The sequence below is a fragment of the Castor canadensis genome, chromosome 9, assembly GCF_047511655.1.
Source record: "Castor canadensis chromosome 9, mCasCan1.hap1v2, whole genome shotgun sequence".
NCBI classification, from domain to species: Eukaryota; Metazoa; Chordata; class Mammalia; order Rodentia; family Castoridae; genus Castor; species Castor canadensis.
This window is the reverse complement of record NC_133394.1, coordinates 45,921,582-45,940,123: the sequence shown is the minus strand read 5'-3', so window position 1 is coordinate 45,940,123 and position 18,542 is coordinate 45,921,582. Positions and strand designations below refer to the sequence as shown.

Sequence of the window (18,542 nt, the reverse complement as noted above, 5' to 3'; positions counted from 1 at the left end):
TCATTGATTATTTGCTCTTGATCTGTGTGTGTTTGTTTGTTTGTGTTTGAAACAGGATCTTTCTACATAGCCCAGGCTGGCCTCAAACTCATAATCCTTCTGCCCCAGCATCCTGAGTGCTGGCATTGTAGGTAAGCACCATCACATCCGGCCACTGTAGGTAAGCACCATCACATCCGGGCATCTTAACCACTTTTAAGAGTATAATTCAGTACCACTAAGTACATTTTCAGTGTTGTACTTTTCATTATCACTCTCCACTTCCAGAAATTCTTTCTCATGCAAAACAGAAACTGTACATATTAAAACAAAAGCTCCTCATACCCCTCACTGCAGCCCCCAGTATGGCTATTCTATTTTGTCTCTATGAATGTTAATTAGCATAGGGTTTTTTAAGATTCCACATAGTTCTTGGATCACTCAAAATTAGTTTTTCTTGATCCAACTACACTTTCAGTCACTGATTTTTACTGTTTGCAAGGTAAATTATTTGTATAATAACACAATGATTTTTTGTGGTATTTAACTGGTTGGATTTTATATAATTATTTTTCACATATTCTCTCAAATTAGTTTATTTTTTACTGCACCTATTTTAATTTTTATTTTCTCTTTGTAGTATTTTTATTTGTGAGTAGCTCTGAGGTTTTTTTAATATTTTTTAATTAACAAGTACAAATTGCATATATTTATGGTGACACTTCACTTCTTTACCCTACAAAGCCTTCTATAAACACATAAATAGTGTCACCAATCAACACTCAAACATTATTTGTGAATTATAGATTCCATGGATCAGTGCTGCTGTCTCCAATATGCCTTCTGCCTTCTGTCCTTGCATCTTTGCTTGTTACTCTCTTTTCCAATTTTATCTGTCATGACATATATCTCACAACTCAACTCTTCTAAACATTCTTGTTAATTTTCTCAGTACATCTGGTCTACTTCTCATCCAGAACTTGTCATCTTCTGCAATAGAAAGTAGAGGCATGACTGGCAGAAGACCCGGAAGCACAGAACTGCAGACTCAGAAGTTGAACCCCGTGGGTGAGAAACTACACACTGTGTCAACATACCCTGCAATTGTTGCTCACTGTTCCTTAACTCTTCATGGATTTTTATCCTTTCTTCCCTGCCCCATAGGAATTTATGTTTTAACTACTCTTGACTTCAGTTTTCTCATCTGTAAAATGGACACACTTTTACTATACTTGAGTCACAAAGTTATTGCAATATCCAATCTAAAAACATGAAGATGCTCATAAGGCATTCAGTTAAAGACAATACAAATGGGAATTTATGTTTAAAATCTGAGGCAATGTGTGACACAAAATAAAACTAGATAGCATCAGCTTTTTAAAGAGGTAATGCACAAATGGGTAATATGCAAATATGTTAGGATGTATAAGAGGCAGCAAAACCTCTAAGCTAATTAAGCAAACCATGATGGAGTTTTGTTATTGTTATTCTGTTGAAAAAGCAATTCAGGCTATTTTGTTGACAACAGGAAATTTCTCATTCCTAAGACCCGGAGGTCTTAGTGATGACTGTTAGAGTCAGATTCAGAATCATAGAGCCAAAGCAGACAGGCACTCATTTTCCTTACATGTTAATCTGACTGATGGGACTTTGCTGTGTTGTCACTATTATATTTCCTGGCAGTTTAGTCTAAAATGCGAAAGTAAATGTAGACCTGACTTGAAATCAAACTAAAACCACTTTTAAAGAATTAGGAAACAAAATAAAACAATAGCAACCAAAACAACTTGGGGAGGAAGGGTCTGTGCTGCACGGGCGTACCTGGCAGACACATTGGTCGTAAAGGAAACGCATTCATTGACAAAAGTTAGTGGTGTGGTTCCTGTGATGTCTTCCCACTGTGCAGGGGTGGTTCCACCTGAAATAACACAATTGTAGATGAAAGTTAGGCAAAACTCCAGGCTCTGGGTTGTAACATAAAGCACGTGGTTCCCATTGTGTTCACCAGTGTAATACCGCCATCCAGGAAACTAAACTTAAGGACAGTTATTTGAGTAACTCTCTACTAAGTGTCATGTTCTCTGCCTGGCCTCCTGAAGCTTTTATTATAACTGCTAGGCTTGGAAGAAAATTTTGAATAGTATACAGTTGATTATTTTAATCTCTGTGCATTTTTTTTGTGGTCCTGGGGTTTGTTCATCCCTACAGCTGATTATTTTAAAATATCCTCTGACCAACTAAGGAGCTGAATGAAATACTCTCTTATTCATGAACGTTCATATTTTATGTAACTATTTTCAAAAAATAAAATTTCCTCTCCATGTATAATTGAAGGTTGGAAAAAGAGAAATGCTTGAAAAATATTAAGAGCTCAATAAAAACTGCAGAGTGAGGGAACAAAGAAATGAATGAATGGTGAAGGATGGACTTTGTGCAAAGAAGTCACCATGAAGGCTGAGTAAGACCTGTCTTAATTCTACCGAGAAACTAAATTCCAGATGAAGACAAAACAGCCAAAGTGTATAGGAGGAATACATTTGAAATGAAGAAAAGTTTTGATACTGAATTTTCTTAAAGAAGGAAATAGCTTATGGAAAAGTTATGGAAGTTTATTCTAAGAAGCTTTTAAAATATGTAAGTCTTAGCAGTTATACAATATAGCAAAGTACAAAAATCCAAACATTTAGGTAGTTTTAAAACTAATACATAAATCTACTTATTAATTTTTCAAACAATTTTAATTAAATTGAAAGTATTATTTAGTAAAAGCCCATTTGAAGACACAGCACTGGAATAAACAGACTGTATGATATCTTCATTTGATAGGACAAGGGCAGGGTATGCTGTAGACATTCCCAGTCTCACCCACTTCATATTCATAACCTCGTCATTGTGCCACACAGCACAGAAGGGTCATTATATATCCACAGAGCAAAAATCATGGGAAAGATATTCAGGAATGCTAAGAGGTAATCAGAAATAAGCAACTGGAAAAGAGATCATAGGTAGAGCAAATGATTTCCCCTTCCACTCATCCTATTCCATACATTTTTAAATGTTGTCATATTATGGGTCATCTTGACGGTTCTCTGTAATTAAGAACATAAAATGCACTAATAAGAAGGGAGAACTAGAGTCAAGAAATAAGGATGAACACTTCTGCTGATATGAAGGACAAATTAAAAAAAAAAATTCTAACTATATCAAAACAACCAGTGACAGTTACTGTTCTTACAAGTGAACACATTCACATTTATTGATGATCCAAACCATGTATTTTTGTTAAATGGTGAAACGGTCTTTCAAGTGATGCAGTCTTAAAATAGATTATTAGCATATATTTTCCTTGCCTCTTACCATTTACAGAGGTATTGTTATCAAGAGGAAACCGGTGTTTTGTGAACGTCTTTTGAGAACTTTGTAGTTATCTGAAAGCTACTACAATTATCAATTGAAAAGATCGAGGTTTTAAAACCTTACTTTGTTTTTCCAAAGTTAGTTCCATAAATGAATGATAAAGACATAACTAATTCCTACACAGAACAGTTTTCTTGGACTGTCAAGTAAAATAATTCAAGATGCTATTTCTCCCCCAGAAGTTATAAGTCTCCAGTGAAGCCATAATGCCTTGGATTTGTAGGTGTGCAGGCTGGTGTCTGAATCTCAACTCTGCCAAATATTTACAATATAACTCAGGCAAGTTGTAGACCTTCTTTCAATCTCGGTTTCCTTTTCAGCAAATTGCAGTTTCCTCACAGAGTTACTATGAAGATTAAAATGACAACACAAATAAAGTATCTAAATTTGACATAGACTTTAATAAATGTTAGTTCATTTCCTTTGACCTGCCCTTCTCTAGGTAATTAAAAATGCTTTTTCTGATTTACTGCCTATAACCTCGCAGCCATTTTATGATAAAGGTAATTTAATTTCTACAAATATCTGAGTTTCTTCTTTTAGGATTCTCTACTAACACAATTATACATGACTCACCTGTTATGCTGCATAGTAATCTTAAAGTTGGGGCATCTCCCCCAAAACCATTCAACATGACATCGCTTGAAGCTTTGGGGACTGGAATGGTCATGGTGATTGGTTTGTGGAATTTTCTTCTTCTAGGTTCCAAAGTGACTATAGGGCTGAAGGTAGCTTTGTTGCCTAAGATCTTCTTAACCAGCTCACTGTGCATAGGCTGAGCCTTTCAAAGTAAAGAAAAACATTAAACTAAACCATGCATCGTTACATTTAATGTCAAATGTCTGATCCAAAGCATCGCTTTTTATCTCACCAATCCATTTGGTGGATTTCAAATCTGGCATCACAAGTCTAGTACTGTTCCTGTGCACGCTCAAAGAATTTTGTGAGACCTACAGATTCCAATGGTGACATTTGCTTACTCAGGAATCATTGGATTCTTTAACTTTCTATTTCTTTGGAAAGCTATTTTTTGATCATGAGAATGTGAGGACTATTTGCATCCTACATAGGCATACCTGTAGGCCTACACGGATGCGCTTGGTTAGGGCGCCCTCTGGAAAGACAGCCTGCACCTGGGGCACCACTGTGCTGCTCAGCACGCCTCCCTCTGGGCCAATCAGGTTGCTGTCCTGTTTGATGCGGGACACCACTGCAAAGTACTGTGGGAAGTCACGGGTGATGATGCGGCAGATTCGTTTCTTTTCCAGATCCTCTGGGCTATCCAGCACTGAGACAAGAAATGACCCATCTTCAAATAGCAAAGATTTCCTTCTGAAAGCATTCTCACAAATTCACTGACACAATTAGCAGTAAACAGATACAGCAGCAAAACTCCTTTATTTTTTGAAATGGTAGGAAAATTTCAAATGCAAGGCTGTCCTAAATCCAGAAGAAAATACGTTGGAATCTTTCATGACCTGTCAACATTCACCCAGCTTGCACATTTTCTTTGTGAAACTAAGACTTTTCAGGGCACTGAAAGAAAGGCATCTCATGCCAGATGAAGTGTTGCATGGTCATCTTTAAACTTGAGGACAGATGAGGGCAAACCTGGCTGAAAAATGAGCCTGTTCTATTCTTGATTCCTGTGATGGGGAGGAAGCTGTGTATCAACTTCTTTTCTTTGCAAATTTCTAAGTTAGCTCAAGACTAGTTATTGTGGTTTTAAGAAATAATATGGTCCTTTTGGGTTCTTAGCCAATTAGTGCAGGAATAAAATCTGACTTGAAAGGGCAAGGTTTGTGTTTATGTGTTTAACTCCAGTGAGGCAGTTGTCTCTGCGACAGGCACTGTGGATATGAAAAAAGATCAAAGATTATGAGTTCAAGGTTTAAATATTCCCCCTTGCCAATCACTTACCAAACACATTATCTAACATCAAGACGATGGGATCACAGGCTCTTTATACATTGCTTTAATGTAGATGTTTGGGGCACTACAAAATATCAGACTGGTTTGAAATGTAATAAAAACTGAACTAAATAGATCACTCAATTTTAGGGGATTAGGAAAGTTGTTTACTTTTAGAAATCATTTACAATTCATTATCGAGGCAGAGGTAGTACTATTTATAGATGACTGGGTATAACTAGATAGTAAATGTCAGAGTTCCAAGATTGATCATGTAATGATTAAAACTGATACACTGGAAAATACAAGCATATACTTACAAAAGAATATATTTGCAAACATGCAAACACAAATGTGCACAAATCTGACTTTTTAAGCTTCAAAACAGACTTATTATGTCTGTAGAAAGGTGTAAGAGTGGGGTTCCCACCCAAGGGCAAGCTGCCAGCACTCATCCATGACAGCTAACCATCCCAGAAGAAAATATCCTAAGCATAAATTCTAGAAATCATTCCAAGAAGTGGAAGCAACTAAAAATTGCAGGAAACAAGCTTTATCAATAAGAATTCTGGGGCTGAGTGTGATGGCATGTGCCTGTAATCCCAGCACGTGGGAGTCTGAGGCAGAATGACAGCCAGTTCCAGGTCAGCCTGGGCTACACAAGGAAACTCTATCTCAAAACAAACAAAAATAATTATGATCTTTTTACCTGTGCTTAGAGAGCATAATTTCTTTCTTTACTCACCCTTGGATGAGGTAAATCTGGACTTTATTCTTATTCAACCCTCAGCAGGATACAGAAAGAAATATTCTGGGCAGGTTACTCCAGAACCACCACTTGAAGCTACTGCCAGTAGTCCTGGCAGATGGACAGACAGCTGTGCTTGCCCCTCAGGTATCTAACTCTGTACAAAATTCAGTATGCTCTTGCCACTTAGGCAAAGAATTTGCCCTATTTTTTGCAGTGACTTAAAGTGGTATGTGCCTCATATTAGGATTAGGACATTTTCTCTGTGCAACCTAGGGGCCTAAGAATGAATCAAACAGAGATATTTCAACTACAGATTTAGGATTTAAAGTTCTAATAAAAAAACAAAGTTCCTCAAGCGAATGAATGCAATTAACCCTGGCTAACTTCCGGTTTTGAGTTACAGGCAGAAGATTGAGTAAACTTAGTTTTCCTACTTCCTTAATAATAAAAAGCTTAAAAAGTTATGTTATCCTATGACCTACTAGGTATAATAAATATAAGCTCTCCAATAGAATACCTCAGCACTTTTTTTTTTTTTTTTTGCGGTACTGGAGTTTGGAACTCAGGGCCTACACCTTGAGCCACTCCACCAGCCCTTTTTGATGATGAGTTTTTTCAAAATAGGGTCTCTTGAACTATTTGCCTGGGCTGGCATTGAACCATGATCCTCCTGGTCGCTGTTTCCTCAGTAGCTAGGATTAGAAGTGTCAGCCATTGGCACCCGGCTTACCATAGCACTTTTCGTCTGCTTCTGAGACAAATCAAAATAAGCATTTTTAAAAATCGTAGTTTACTATCCAGGATAATTCATTTTGTCATAAAATAAAAATAATCTAGTCTGTCTCTAGTTTCATTTAGATTAAAAAATTGTGCACTAAAGAGGGAAGCACGCTATATCTCCCTATTAAAATGAGATACTTGCTATCTTGAAGGATTTTATTTTCCTGAATGTAACAATAGGCAAGATCAGGTGACTGTATTATGTATTGCAACTACTCTCCACTGGAATGCACCAGAGGGCCTGCTGTGGTAAAATACTGTAAGAAAGAAGTGCTTAGTTTTCATGCTTTCACTTTAGGTTTCCCTTGAAACCGTTCATCTGAAGTTACCTTCATCCATGCCGTTGAGGATCTCATTCAACTCATCTTCAGTGTAGTCACAGAAATGCTCTTTCCAGCTGTCACCATTCTCGCTGCGCAGGACCACCAGTTCCCTCTCCTTTCCTCGAAGGGCCGCAAAGTGGGGGATCTCCACAATCACAGGCCTGACACAGCAACGCAGAACATTCAGTGTTCTTGCTACCCAACAGCAAGACAAGCACCTCCACTCTGTCTGTTCCAAAGTGACCTGGAATTCTGCTCTTTCTGGGGATAGGGACATAGCAGGCCGTCCTCCAGAGCCCAGTGGCTAACAGATGGCGGCACAGCAGTACTCCATCTCGGGAGCACTGGTCCTAAGGCACATGCTGCTACCTTAAGCCAAAGGATGCTTCCCTGTGAGTGCATGTGGCATTCTGGAACTTCTCCTTTGATAAATGTAGGTATAACACATTTAAGCAAAAGAAATGTGCATGCATGTCTCAGATGTAGGCCAATCTCCTAAAACATTTTCTACAAGGTGCAGAATGACAAAATGGCTTAAGAGGGAAATGGCTAGTACATTGCATAAGTTGATGTGTTGTGGATGAGGAGATGTCAGAAAGGGAGACGACGTGTGCTAAGGAGCCATGCACTCGTGGTTTTGCTAATTTTATCTTCATTCAAGGAAGCAATAGGCATGTGTACACAGTGTGGCCCTAATCGAGCCACTCGGCTTTCTGTCCAGTTGTGTCCAATGCCTATTATGTTCAGGATCCAGAACATGCACCATCCTACAATATTTAGGTCACATTCATCCTCAGAACGTAAAGAGGCTTTCACTTTTTGAGTCCAGGTTGCTTTGATACAGACTCCAAACTCATCATGACAACATCATCACTAGCACATCGTATGACTAGGCAGATCTCATGCTTAAACAAAAATGAAGGTCACAGCACTTTAAGGGAAAAGATATAAAAACATCACTCAAAAAAATAAAAGTCACATACCACAAGGGTCAGAAATGGTCCACTAAAGATAGGTTATACAGAGTTCAAATTATAGAGAGGGACATGTCACGGGCACAATGACAAAAAGAGAAATCATACTGCAGAAGAAGGAGAAGAATGGGGGCCCCAGCAGCCATCAATTTGTTTAAGTCACTCCTACCCAAGGAATTTGGTTCCAGGAGGCCCCAGCTGAAGAATGCGGCTGACCAAACTTTCTCCCTCATTAAGGGGGGGAGGAGCCGTTGGCAGGTGAAGTTTACTGAGTACATCCAAAGCAGCAGTGAAAGAAAGAACATAAGTAAGCTTGAGGTATTGTTTTTCCACAGAACCCAGCATCACCAGCTGAGCCACAGGGTGAACTTGGGCTTCACACTGCGTGTGGTTCTGTCGCCTCCATTGGTCACAAAGAGCAAGGAACCAAGACCCAGAGTGGACAATGGAGGCGCATCTGTGCCAGGACAGCACTTAGCTGTCAGCTCTATCCCTATTTAGGTTCACCGCCAGGGCACTAGCCAAAAAAAGAAAAAAAAAAATGTTCCACAAGAAAGACAAAACTGTTGGGAATATAATAAAAACTCTGCTCAGTACAGAGGACAGATGTTTCCATATATATTCCCCAACAGATTTGATTATTAAAAAGCCTGAAACTAACTGAGCATGAGGGGGAAAGGATCTGATACACAGATGAAAAGATCATTGGGGTCACTCCAAACATTATGGCATTTTTTTCGATGCAACCCGGAACTTCACAGGCTCCTTAAGGCTCTCATCTGTCTGACAGGAGGACACACAAGGAGGTTTCTATCACTGGGAAATATTAACACACCCTTTCTCAGGGGTGAAAGTAATTTGCAGCAACCTGTTCACTATTTGCTCCAAATTACAGGCTTTAGAACATGGCGTGAGTTCTAAAGCGAGGAAATTCTCTTCCCAGTATGATACTGACAATGTAAAAGAGGTCATGATTTATGGCATTTCCTCCCAGTCATTCAAGCACCCAGGCTTGATGCGACAAGACTTAAATACAATTGACTTGTTTCAAAGTGTTTTGAAACTTGTTGCCTCTGAAAGTTTATCCGTGTTGGTTTTCAGCAGTCACTATGCATTTCTTGACCCATTGTCACTTAATATAATAGCAGCCATTCGAACAAACAGAAGAAAGGAGAAATGCTAATTTCTGCTCAAAATTGCCAAAATGAGCACAGTGGAAGTTAGTGTTGACATTTTCTTCTTAAAGCAAACAGAGGATAAACAGACAGCCAGTGTTATTTTTAAGGCTCAAGGTAGCAGTTTTGATAACAGAAAAAAAAGAAATCACATAGACTAAATGTGTAGCTGTTATATAAAGGCAACCCTGCTCTCCACCGTGCAGATGACTCTGTTTCATAACTGTGTGCGACCTTAAATTTATGTGACGAATAGAGCAGAATTGTTTTCTTTCCACTTTGCCCTTAAGTCTCAGATGACCAAAAAAAAAATACCTACCATCACCGACCCCATGGATATCACCGTGGGAGTGTGGCAGCTATTATCATACTTAAAGAGGAAGAAGAAGAATCCACCGGCGTGGTAAACGTAACACGAACGCCTTAAGCGGGGACGCATGGATGTGGAGTCAAGCACTGAGGTGCTGCTTTTCAAGCTAGAAATTTCACAGGTGCCAAAAGTCTTTCCAAATGACTTGACGTACCTTCTGCATCCCAGCCTACTGACCTCCGGGAGAGGACACGAGCTCACCCGAGCCTGAGTGGGGGCTTATCAGAAACCCTTACCCAAGGAACTGAGCACCAGAAGGTCCGACTTCGATCAGGCGACTGGCCAGGCCTTCTCCTTCCACCATGGGCGGCATGGTCGCTAGTCTGTGGCGTTTGACCAGTCGGCAGGTGACTCGTGTTGGGGCTGTACATTTCCGAGGTGGAATAATAATTCGGAGCCCATTGTGTCTGCATCCTCGCATGGCACCACCTCGGGCATCCACCATAAAACTAACCAAGAAACTAAAAATCAAAATAGAAGATTAGATACATTTTGAAATAGCAGGGCAGACAAATGAGCTTTGTGAAGCTGAAATACCAGGGCAGATGAAAGATGCTTTGTTATCAAAACATCTTTGTTTTTATTTAAAGGCACGGTGGTAAAACATTTGTGTTTAAAAGATACTTTACACTCATGTCTTTATTTCTGTTCTTTTAATTTTGTGTCATTTTCATCTGTTACTAATGAGGAATTCTCATCTTTGTTGACAATGTAAAGTGTAAACTGTAAATTAAAAATATATCCAACTGATTTTGAAAGACGCTGAACAAAATCAGAAAACTTTTGACACGTCTCCTTTTGTTATAAATATAAAGACTTCTGTTTCCTTGTACATGTGTCCTGAGTAATTCTCATGTTGAAATAGCATAAGCATAGATCAGAAAGTAAAGGCCAAATTGCAGTTTTTCTAAGTTAATTCAACTTGATTTTTCAACATGACATCGTGTCCAGCTCATTTTATCACAATACTATGACTTTAAAAAAAATATCAAAGGCCTTCTCCCAAGGTCAAATCCATGTCATTGCATCCTGCTCCAACATCATCTTACCCCCAGGATGCAGATGGTTTTTTACTGGTTATATTCTAAAAGAGGAGAAAAGCAAAATAAATAAATGTTTTGATAGGACCAATTGGCTACTTAAAATGCTCATTTTCACTTTTTTCAGTAGGAGTCTCTATGCCATGCTATTCTAATTGCAACACAGAAATTCCAGAAACTACTAGGGTCCCCTTTACTCTGTTTCTGAAGTGTAGTTAATGGGAAGCCTTTGGCTCATGCTGGGAAGGATCTCTGCACATCATGATTTTCCCCCAATTCAATAAACTGAATATGGATAACTATAATTTATAAATACAAAGGTTATCTATTAGTTCTGCTCCTTGTCTACTAAGCTAATTGTTCATAACAAAAGACAGCTATACTATAAGGTGACTTGGCTTATTGTAAAATGTACCAAAAGAAAGTGTTGTCTGAAGTCTGAAGTTGTTTCCTTTGGGATGATCAGAGATCCTGAGCCAACTCAGCCTGAATGGTTATCACTTTGTTAGTCAGACACTTCTGAAAGTCTCCCCGACACCCACTTTCTCAAGGATCAAAAATTAAATAACACAACAATCTGGTTGTTGTGCACACATACACAGACATAGACAAGGAGTGTGTAGGCTCTTACACAGCTATACTTATGTCTTCTCCATTTCCACTGCATTTGCAAGATCTTTACACCAAAACAAAAAAAATGAAAGCAACATATAGGTGTTTCATGGATTTATTTATAACTGAACCAACACAGAACCAGATTGGACACACCTAGATATTGCTTTCATGAAAACATTGAAAACATTTGAAAGGTTTCATGAAGTAAGTTATGGGATAGAAGCACGATACACTGTTATTTTTAGACAAGTGAAGAAAAATCTTAGCATCCTCTTCATAAGCGGAACACAGAACTCATTAGGCATGCTATTAAACAGAAATCCTGTTGCTAGTAATAAAAATGGGTGCGAAGGAACTCATGGTGCCTGTCTGGAGAATGTCATGCAGTTTGAGACCACAGAAGAGTCATAGCTCTCCTCCCACATGCAAGTGCCAGGCTAGGTCAACCATTCATCCCTAGCCTCTGAGCTTTCAGGAAGGGGTTAAAACTGGCGAGTACAATCAACAATTCATACTGAAGTGTTGATGTTGCTGGTCCTTATCAAAACACAGTGGGGGTGCTGGGGCATCACTCAAGTAGTATAGCACTTGCCTAGCATGCACAAGGCCCTGGTTCAATCCCCAGTTCAAGAGAAAGAGCAAGAGAGGAGGGAGGCAATGTTGATGTTGACACTCTTCTTATTACTAGTCTTGAGTGTGAATTCCTCAAAATTTTATACTTGACTTTTAAATGTACTATTGCTCAAAAGAACTGGTAGTACTTCTGGGTGAATATAAAGTTTTCCTTTTCATTTTATTTTTCTTATTTAAGCATGATATTTGCATTGATTTTCATCTAAAGATCGAAAAAAGCTGAAGTTTCAACTAGCAGTGTTTCCAAACTCACTGCAATATTTCTGACTCATTGATAATTAAGATTAATACTTCCTGTGTGTTTTTTTTTCCAAATTATTTGATTACTATCTCCATGGGCAAACAGAACAGGATGAAAACTAATAGAATTAATAATACATCTGTTTACTGTTATCAATCCTTAATAGTATCTATACATTTTGAAGGCACTCAAGAAGTTTTCACACTCATGTTATGTGCTATTACGTGTTCTTACATTACATTCTGGTGATGGCTTATGTCATATATAATATCAATATTCCCTCCAGAAGAACATGTAGAATATTCTTCTGGTGGTCCATTCTCTAAAGAGTCAATCAAAGTAGCTATGTTCTGGACCACAACGATACTTCGGTAACTGCATGTTAGATTGTCTCCCTGATTTTGTATCTCTGACACCATCTTTTTATTCCATCTGCTCCCTGATTTCCATTTCCAGATTCCTTTCCATGGCCTCTTATTAAGGGCCATGTACTCCACTAGTAACTGAGTATACAGAAAGTAAAGACACAGTTGCTACTACCAAAAAGCCCAGATGTCACATGATGGTTTCACCTTTCTTGGAACTGCTAACTTTCCTGGTCAATGAGACGTGCCCTATCACCTCACCTAGGAGCTAAGAGCTATACAGCAGTGACCATGTTCTCCATATTTCTTCCTGCACCCCTAGTGCCTACTGTAGTGTGGGTATAGCACATGGTGGATAGTCAACAAATAATTTTTGAATAAATGAATGAATAGAAAAGTGAAGAGGCAGGTTGTGAGAAGTTGAACACGTTTACGTCTAACACTGGCTAAAGTAGGAGGTAAGTTCATCTTTCATCTCTAGCCAGTTATAATCACAGATCATTCAAATCATTACATTCAGATACAGCTATGCAGCTGGAAAATACTACCCTTAATTTTAAAGTCTGCCACAAACTTATTTCTGCTCCAAAATGAGAGACCTGATATATTTATTTCCATTGATAGAGGGTTAGTAGAAAAAAGGAGTGAGCAAAAACCAAGAGTTTGAACCTAACAAAATAAATAGTTTTATTATGAAAAATTTGTATGAAGAAAGACTAAAGATGGAGAAATCAAAATAAGAGTTCTTACAGACTAAAGCTAAAGTAGCTAAGTTTACCTGTAATTATCTCTCTGTTGTTACAAATCAGAAAAACAGCTTGTAAGTATTACACCAAATGCAAAGTGAATTGGGTGAATTCAGTGCCAATGTGCATAAATCAGGGAAAATTGTTTCTAAAGAAAATAAGCCTTCGCGTTTTTATTAAGTCACTAAAGAAGTGATAAAGATTAAGAGAAAATAGCTAACTCTAGTAAGGAAATGTTCTTTAGAAAGAAAGAGAATGAAGAGAGAGAAGGTAGTAAGCCAGACATCAAGAAAAACAAAAGGGCTGAAGACATGAAAAAACTAAATATTCATAGTCGAAATGAATAAAAATGTTTGTAAGTCTAGCAAGAAAATATCTTAAACAAATTAGATACGTTATGAAATTGCTAAACGACTAATAAGAATGAAAATTTTATGAAGCTACATATTAAAAGAAATTTTTACTTAAGACGGAGTAAAAGAAATAATGGCTGAAGTTTATACTAGGTGTTGAAGTCTAGTGGCAAAAATCTATGCTAATCAATTATAAAATAAAAGGGGATAAGCATTTGAGCATCTTCATAAAAAATAGCAGAATGCCAAAAGGGCAGTACTTAGACAGGTGGGAGAATTAGGGCTGGTTATTCTGCAATGTATAAACATTAAGACACCTTTCCTGTCTTATGGACCACAGGAAAAAGAGAAAGGTTGGGAGGTATGAGTCATTAGTTGAGTCCATTCAAATACTAGAGTTGACTGAATAAATATGATTTTCTTATATTTGGGAGACATTACAATGGGACAAGGTAATGCCTGAAATCATTTAGAGATGAAAAGAACTGAAGTGAAAACATGAAATTAAATAAGAATAAAGAAGAGGCTATGTGGATTGAAGCTGAGCTCTGCAGTCCCTGAGGTGTGACCAAGGTCTCTCCTGGTGATGAGGGTTACTCCTATTACTGCTTAAGGTTCTGGTGAAAATTAAGCCATGTGTAAAGCAAATACAATTGAATATATGCTTGTTCCCATAGGGTTTAATATATATATATATATCGAATGTTTCACAAATTGAAATATATACACCACCTAAAAATGGGGAAACTAACATTTATTGAGAACCTACAATATATCTGAATTTGTATTAAGCAGTTTAATATGATGATGGAGTTTGTATTAGTTATAAAATTTGCCATTTAAATAAGATATAAAAATGCTAATGCAGTCTGTACTGTACTTGTTCCCATGCCTAGGCCCATGTCTCTTGCATTATTTCTGTAACCACCAGCAAGTCTCTTAAGTTCTTCAAGTTTTGTTTTCTCATGCATAAAGTGAGAGACTTTAATGAATAAACTCTAAATTGTCTCCTAGTGTCACAAATGCTATGTGTAGTCAACTGTTAACTAGGTTAGAAACCCTACTTAAAATTAAATGGACCATTTCAGATACTCTGGAAGAATTCCAAATTGGAAAATAAGCAGCTTTTACTCAAAGAAATATATATATATATATTTTGCTCTATGGTATAAATAGCTGTTTTGCTGAAAATGTGTACCCATAATACAGTAAATATTGACTTAAGACTATACAGACAAAAAATATCAAAAAATTATCAGGTAGCCATTGGCTTTAATTGCAATATCTCACTTTCCAAATGAAATTCAGCAGTCATGCAAAGTAGAAACTCTTATTGAAGTTTTCCAAATTGTGAGATACAATGTTATCACAATTTAAAAAGAACAAAAGCAAATGCAATCATTTTCATTGTGTAGGCCACTGGCCTCCAGAAACACAATTTGGTTAGCTGAACAGGTACATGCTTCAGAGGAGGCAGCAGAAAACAATGAGCCAGTCTTTTGAGGCCCACATCCTCCACCCCAAAAGTTACTGAAAAGTTTTGCTTTGAACTCATCCAGGACCATGGGGTGGGGGGCAGGGAGGAAATTGCAGCATTCAGAGTTAGTTCTGGGTAAAAGATCATCAGGGTGCTTCAGTGATCCACACATACATAGCAAGAGGGCCTCAAATCAATTCTGATTTCTGAGGTGCTGTAAGAAATACACTCCGTGAGCTTTCTTCTCTATAATTCCCTCCACCCCTATTAATTCTCCAAATTCCACAAGCAGAAAAACTGATGAAAAATAGCTTTGAGAAAGGCAGTTCAAATTCAATAAAGTCATCAAATAATTACTTATCAATTGCTATGTTCATATATACAAGTATAATACTTTGTGTGTGCTCAAGAAAAAGTAAAAGGATGGATATGAAACGTTTTAAAAATGGAACTATAAAATTGTCTTATTGGCAACCAATAAAATGTAGTATCCTGATGGATGACTATAGAATAAAAGGACTATAATCAGCAGACTGAAAGGAACCTTTTAAAATAACTATATCTAAATAACAAGAGTAACTGCTATTTTTAGAAGCTGACTAGAGTCATTCTACGGCAGTTCCAAAATATCAAAAGGCTGCACTTGACACAGCACTAGCAATGAAATGGACTATTAAGAAGCTTTCAGCCTTTAATTCACCTAGAATATGGTAAGGCCAAACAAAATAAAGCCTGCTAAGTGCCCCTTAAAATCATAACCTTTGATAAAACTTTAAAATAGCTCAACCAATTTGCGTAATTATGGAGAACAAAATTTTTAAGCTGTATGTAGCACTTTTCTTTTCCCCCACCAAAGAAACTGACATGTGGAGATCCCTGAGCAAGCCAGGCAGTCCATTTTAATTTTGGCACAACCCCACTGTATTTCCACTGCCATTAAATTTTGCCACTTTCCCTTCACAGAGAAAAGGAAAATGCACAAAGCCCATGATTTGAAGAACATAAACGTCTGCGTCTCTTTGGCTAGATGTCTTCAGCACCAAAGCATCCTGAGATGGGGGTACACAGAAGGAGATGGTGAAAGGGGGAAAGGAGTAGACAACATGTTCAGAGAAGAAATTAGGCAGAAGTTCACCTGCTGCTGTCACGATCAAGACATGGAGAGGCGTGGCTGCAACAGAATAGATACTTTAGCACAGAGAAGGAATGGATAAAGTGAAATACAAAGAATGAAATCAGAAGTGACTTTCAACTGAAATACACAATTCATATACCAATACAGTATTCACTGAAAAAAAAAAAGATGGAAATACAAATGAGATACAGCTCTATGCAAATGCCGAGAGAAGAACAAGGGGCAGGGGGTTGTGATTACTCCCAGTTTAGGAAACTGGTGAAGTCATGAAGTCACTGGATATAGACTCGTAGCCTTATTCAACACTGACTTGTGGGGCCTCTTAACATAGTCTAAGTATCCAAGAAGCTACAAAAGAGCAAGGGGATATTATAGTGAAAATAATAAAATCTTTGATTTGGTGATCATGGTTTTGACTCAAAAGCTTTCCTTTATATTTCCAATACTTTTTAAATAATGATAATGCCCTTTGGGCTACCACAAAAGAAAAGGCACAATTTAAAGAACAGCTTCAATGACAAACAGCACAAACTCTAAGGCAGAGTAGGTAACTAATGTTACTATGGCTAGGTAACAAGAAAAACTTTGCAAAGTCTTAGAACTTCTTTTTTTTTTTTTTCCTTTAAAATTTCATTCCCTGGTTTGGGGATGGTTTTCTTCTTCGATGGATTGGAGTTGACGTTTCAACCCTCTTTACTGTTCTACCCTTCAGTTCTCTTTTACCTGAGTTTGTTTTTCTTTAAAAGCTTCCATACATTATCATATGGTTACCCTGTGTTCTCACCACTTAATGACATACAAAAGTATACATGTTTAATACACCAGAAGTCCAATCTTACAAAATGGTTGGTTTTGCTACTTTATAAAACAGTTTTCTCCATTCAAAATAGCTTGGCTTCATGAATCTAAAAGAACCCCTAGGGTGTTATGAAATATATGAGCAACTAAATTAACTGAATTCAGGTTGTCAAGTGAAAAACGGACTTGACTTCTTTGCATTTCAAATATTCCATTATTTGAACAAGTATCTTCAACACATTTTGAAATAGACTTTTTTTAAAAAGAAAAATATGAAGTTCACGGAAACATTGTCTTCAACATGCTTTAAAACATCACCTTCTTAAGGATTTATGTTAGTGGAATACGTTGTAGCACACATCATGAGTTGACATTTAATTGTTGGTAGTTGGCTATTATTAAAGTACTATAAATAGCTATATATATGAATAATAATATATAAAATGTGTTACAGAGTTACTTATTGGTAAGGAATTGAATGAACTGCTAATTCATTATGCATTTGTGAAGTGATGCAATTTATGAATTGTAAAATTCAAGTTCTTATCAAGCTTATGCTGATATGAACGTGACTGGTAGCATGAGGAATAACTGCTGGTTAGATTTACTGTGAGTCAATAAGGCCACTCTGAAGAACAACAAAAAATTATACTGTCCATCTTTCTCGTGCCAGATATTGGGCAGAGAAGAGTTGAATCACTGTACCTATTCTCCTCTATCCATGGACGGATATTTGTCTTTGAAAATAGGAGCATAGGTAAAATAAAATCATCAGTACTACTTACTGGTAGAAGTTGCATCTTTTATTAAAATAAAATAACTTTATTAACTTTAATAGAACATTATATTCAAAGTTCAGGAAATGTATATAAAGAGCTAACTTTACAATAGTAAGTTTTATCAAAACGTCATGTTTTCCTTGCATTTTGGTTGATTTTGAAGTTGCTTAAGAATTCACCCAACTAATTAAAGAGGAACTCTTTTTAAAAAGCTACTACTTAGGAACCTGGTTTATAAAGAATAAAACTACAAGAAGTAAGTGTTACATGATATGGGCTAATGAAAGCTATTCATATCATGACACTCACAATCTTTGTGTTTTCAAGGATAATTTCCATCCTGTTAGGGTCTTCTGTGGCATTGCGTTGTTGAAATAGAGACAATGATGGATGATAAATTACTAGTAAGAGTAAAAAGTCAAATCTTACAATTGTGAATCAAACCACATTGCTATTGTCATTTAGAGGATTTAGAATGCATTTTTCTCAGCTGATTTGCAATTTGTGAAAAATTTGGTACTTGCATATGGGGATTGTATAAATATTAATAGCTATAATCTGTAGAGTACTTATTTTTTCTAGGCACATACTGATTATTTAATAATCACTTAACCTTTAAAACGCTCTTATGATTCATTGTACAGATAAATCAACTGAAACTCAGAGATGTCACGTAACTT

At 37.2% G+C, this 18,542-nt stretch overlaps 1 protein-coding gene across 4 annotated transcripts in view; it reads right to left on the bottom strand.

Annotated features, from left to right (window-relative positions):
- Positions 1-18,542, bottom strand: part of Ank2 (ankyrin 2) — a 230,842-nt gene that overhangs the window by 45,663 nt on the left and 166,637 nt on the right. For 3 of the 4 annotated variants that reach the window (XM_074041573.1, XM_074041571.1, XM_074041574.1), the window contains 5 exons: positions 9,917-10,141; positions 7,168-7,322; positions 4,473-4,684; positions 3,973-4,177; positions 1,801-1,897 (listed from right to left, as the gene is read on the bottom strand). In XM_074041573.1, coding sequence (XP_073897674.1) covers positions 1,801-1,897; positions 3,973-4,177; positions 4,473-4,684; positions 7,168-7,322; positions 9,917-10,141 — 894 coding nt within the window. Of the gene's footprint in view, positions 1-1,800; positions 1,898-3,972; positions 4,178-4,472; positions 4,685-7,167; positions 7,323-8,304; positions 8,404-9,916; positions 10,142-16,285; positions 16,322-18,542 lie in introns of all 4 variants that reach the window. The other variant, XM_074041570.1, reaches the window with a different exon arrangement.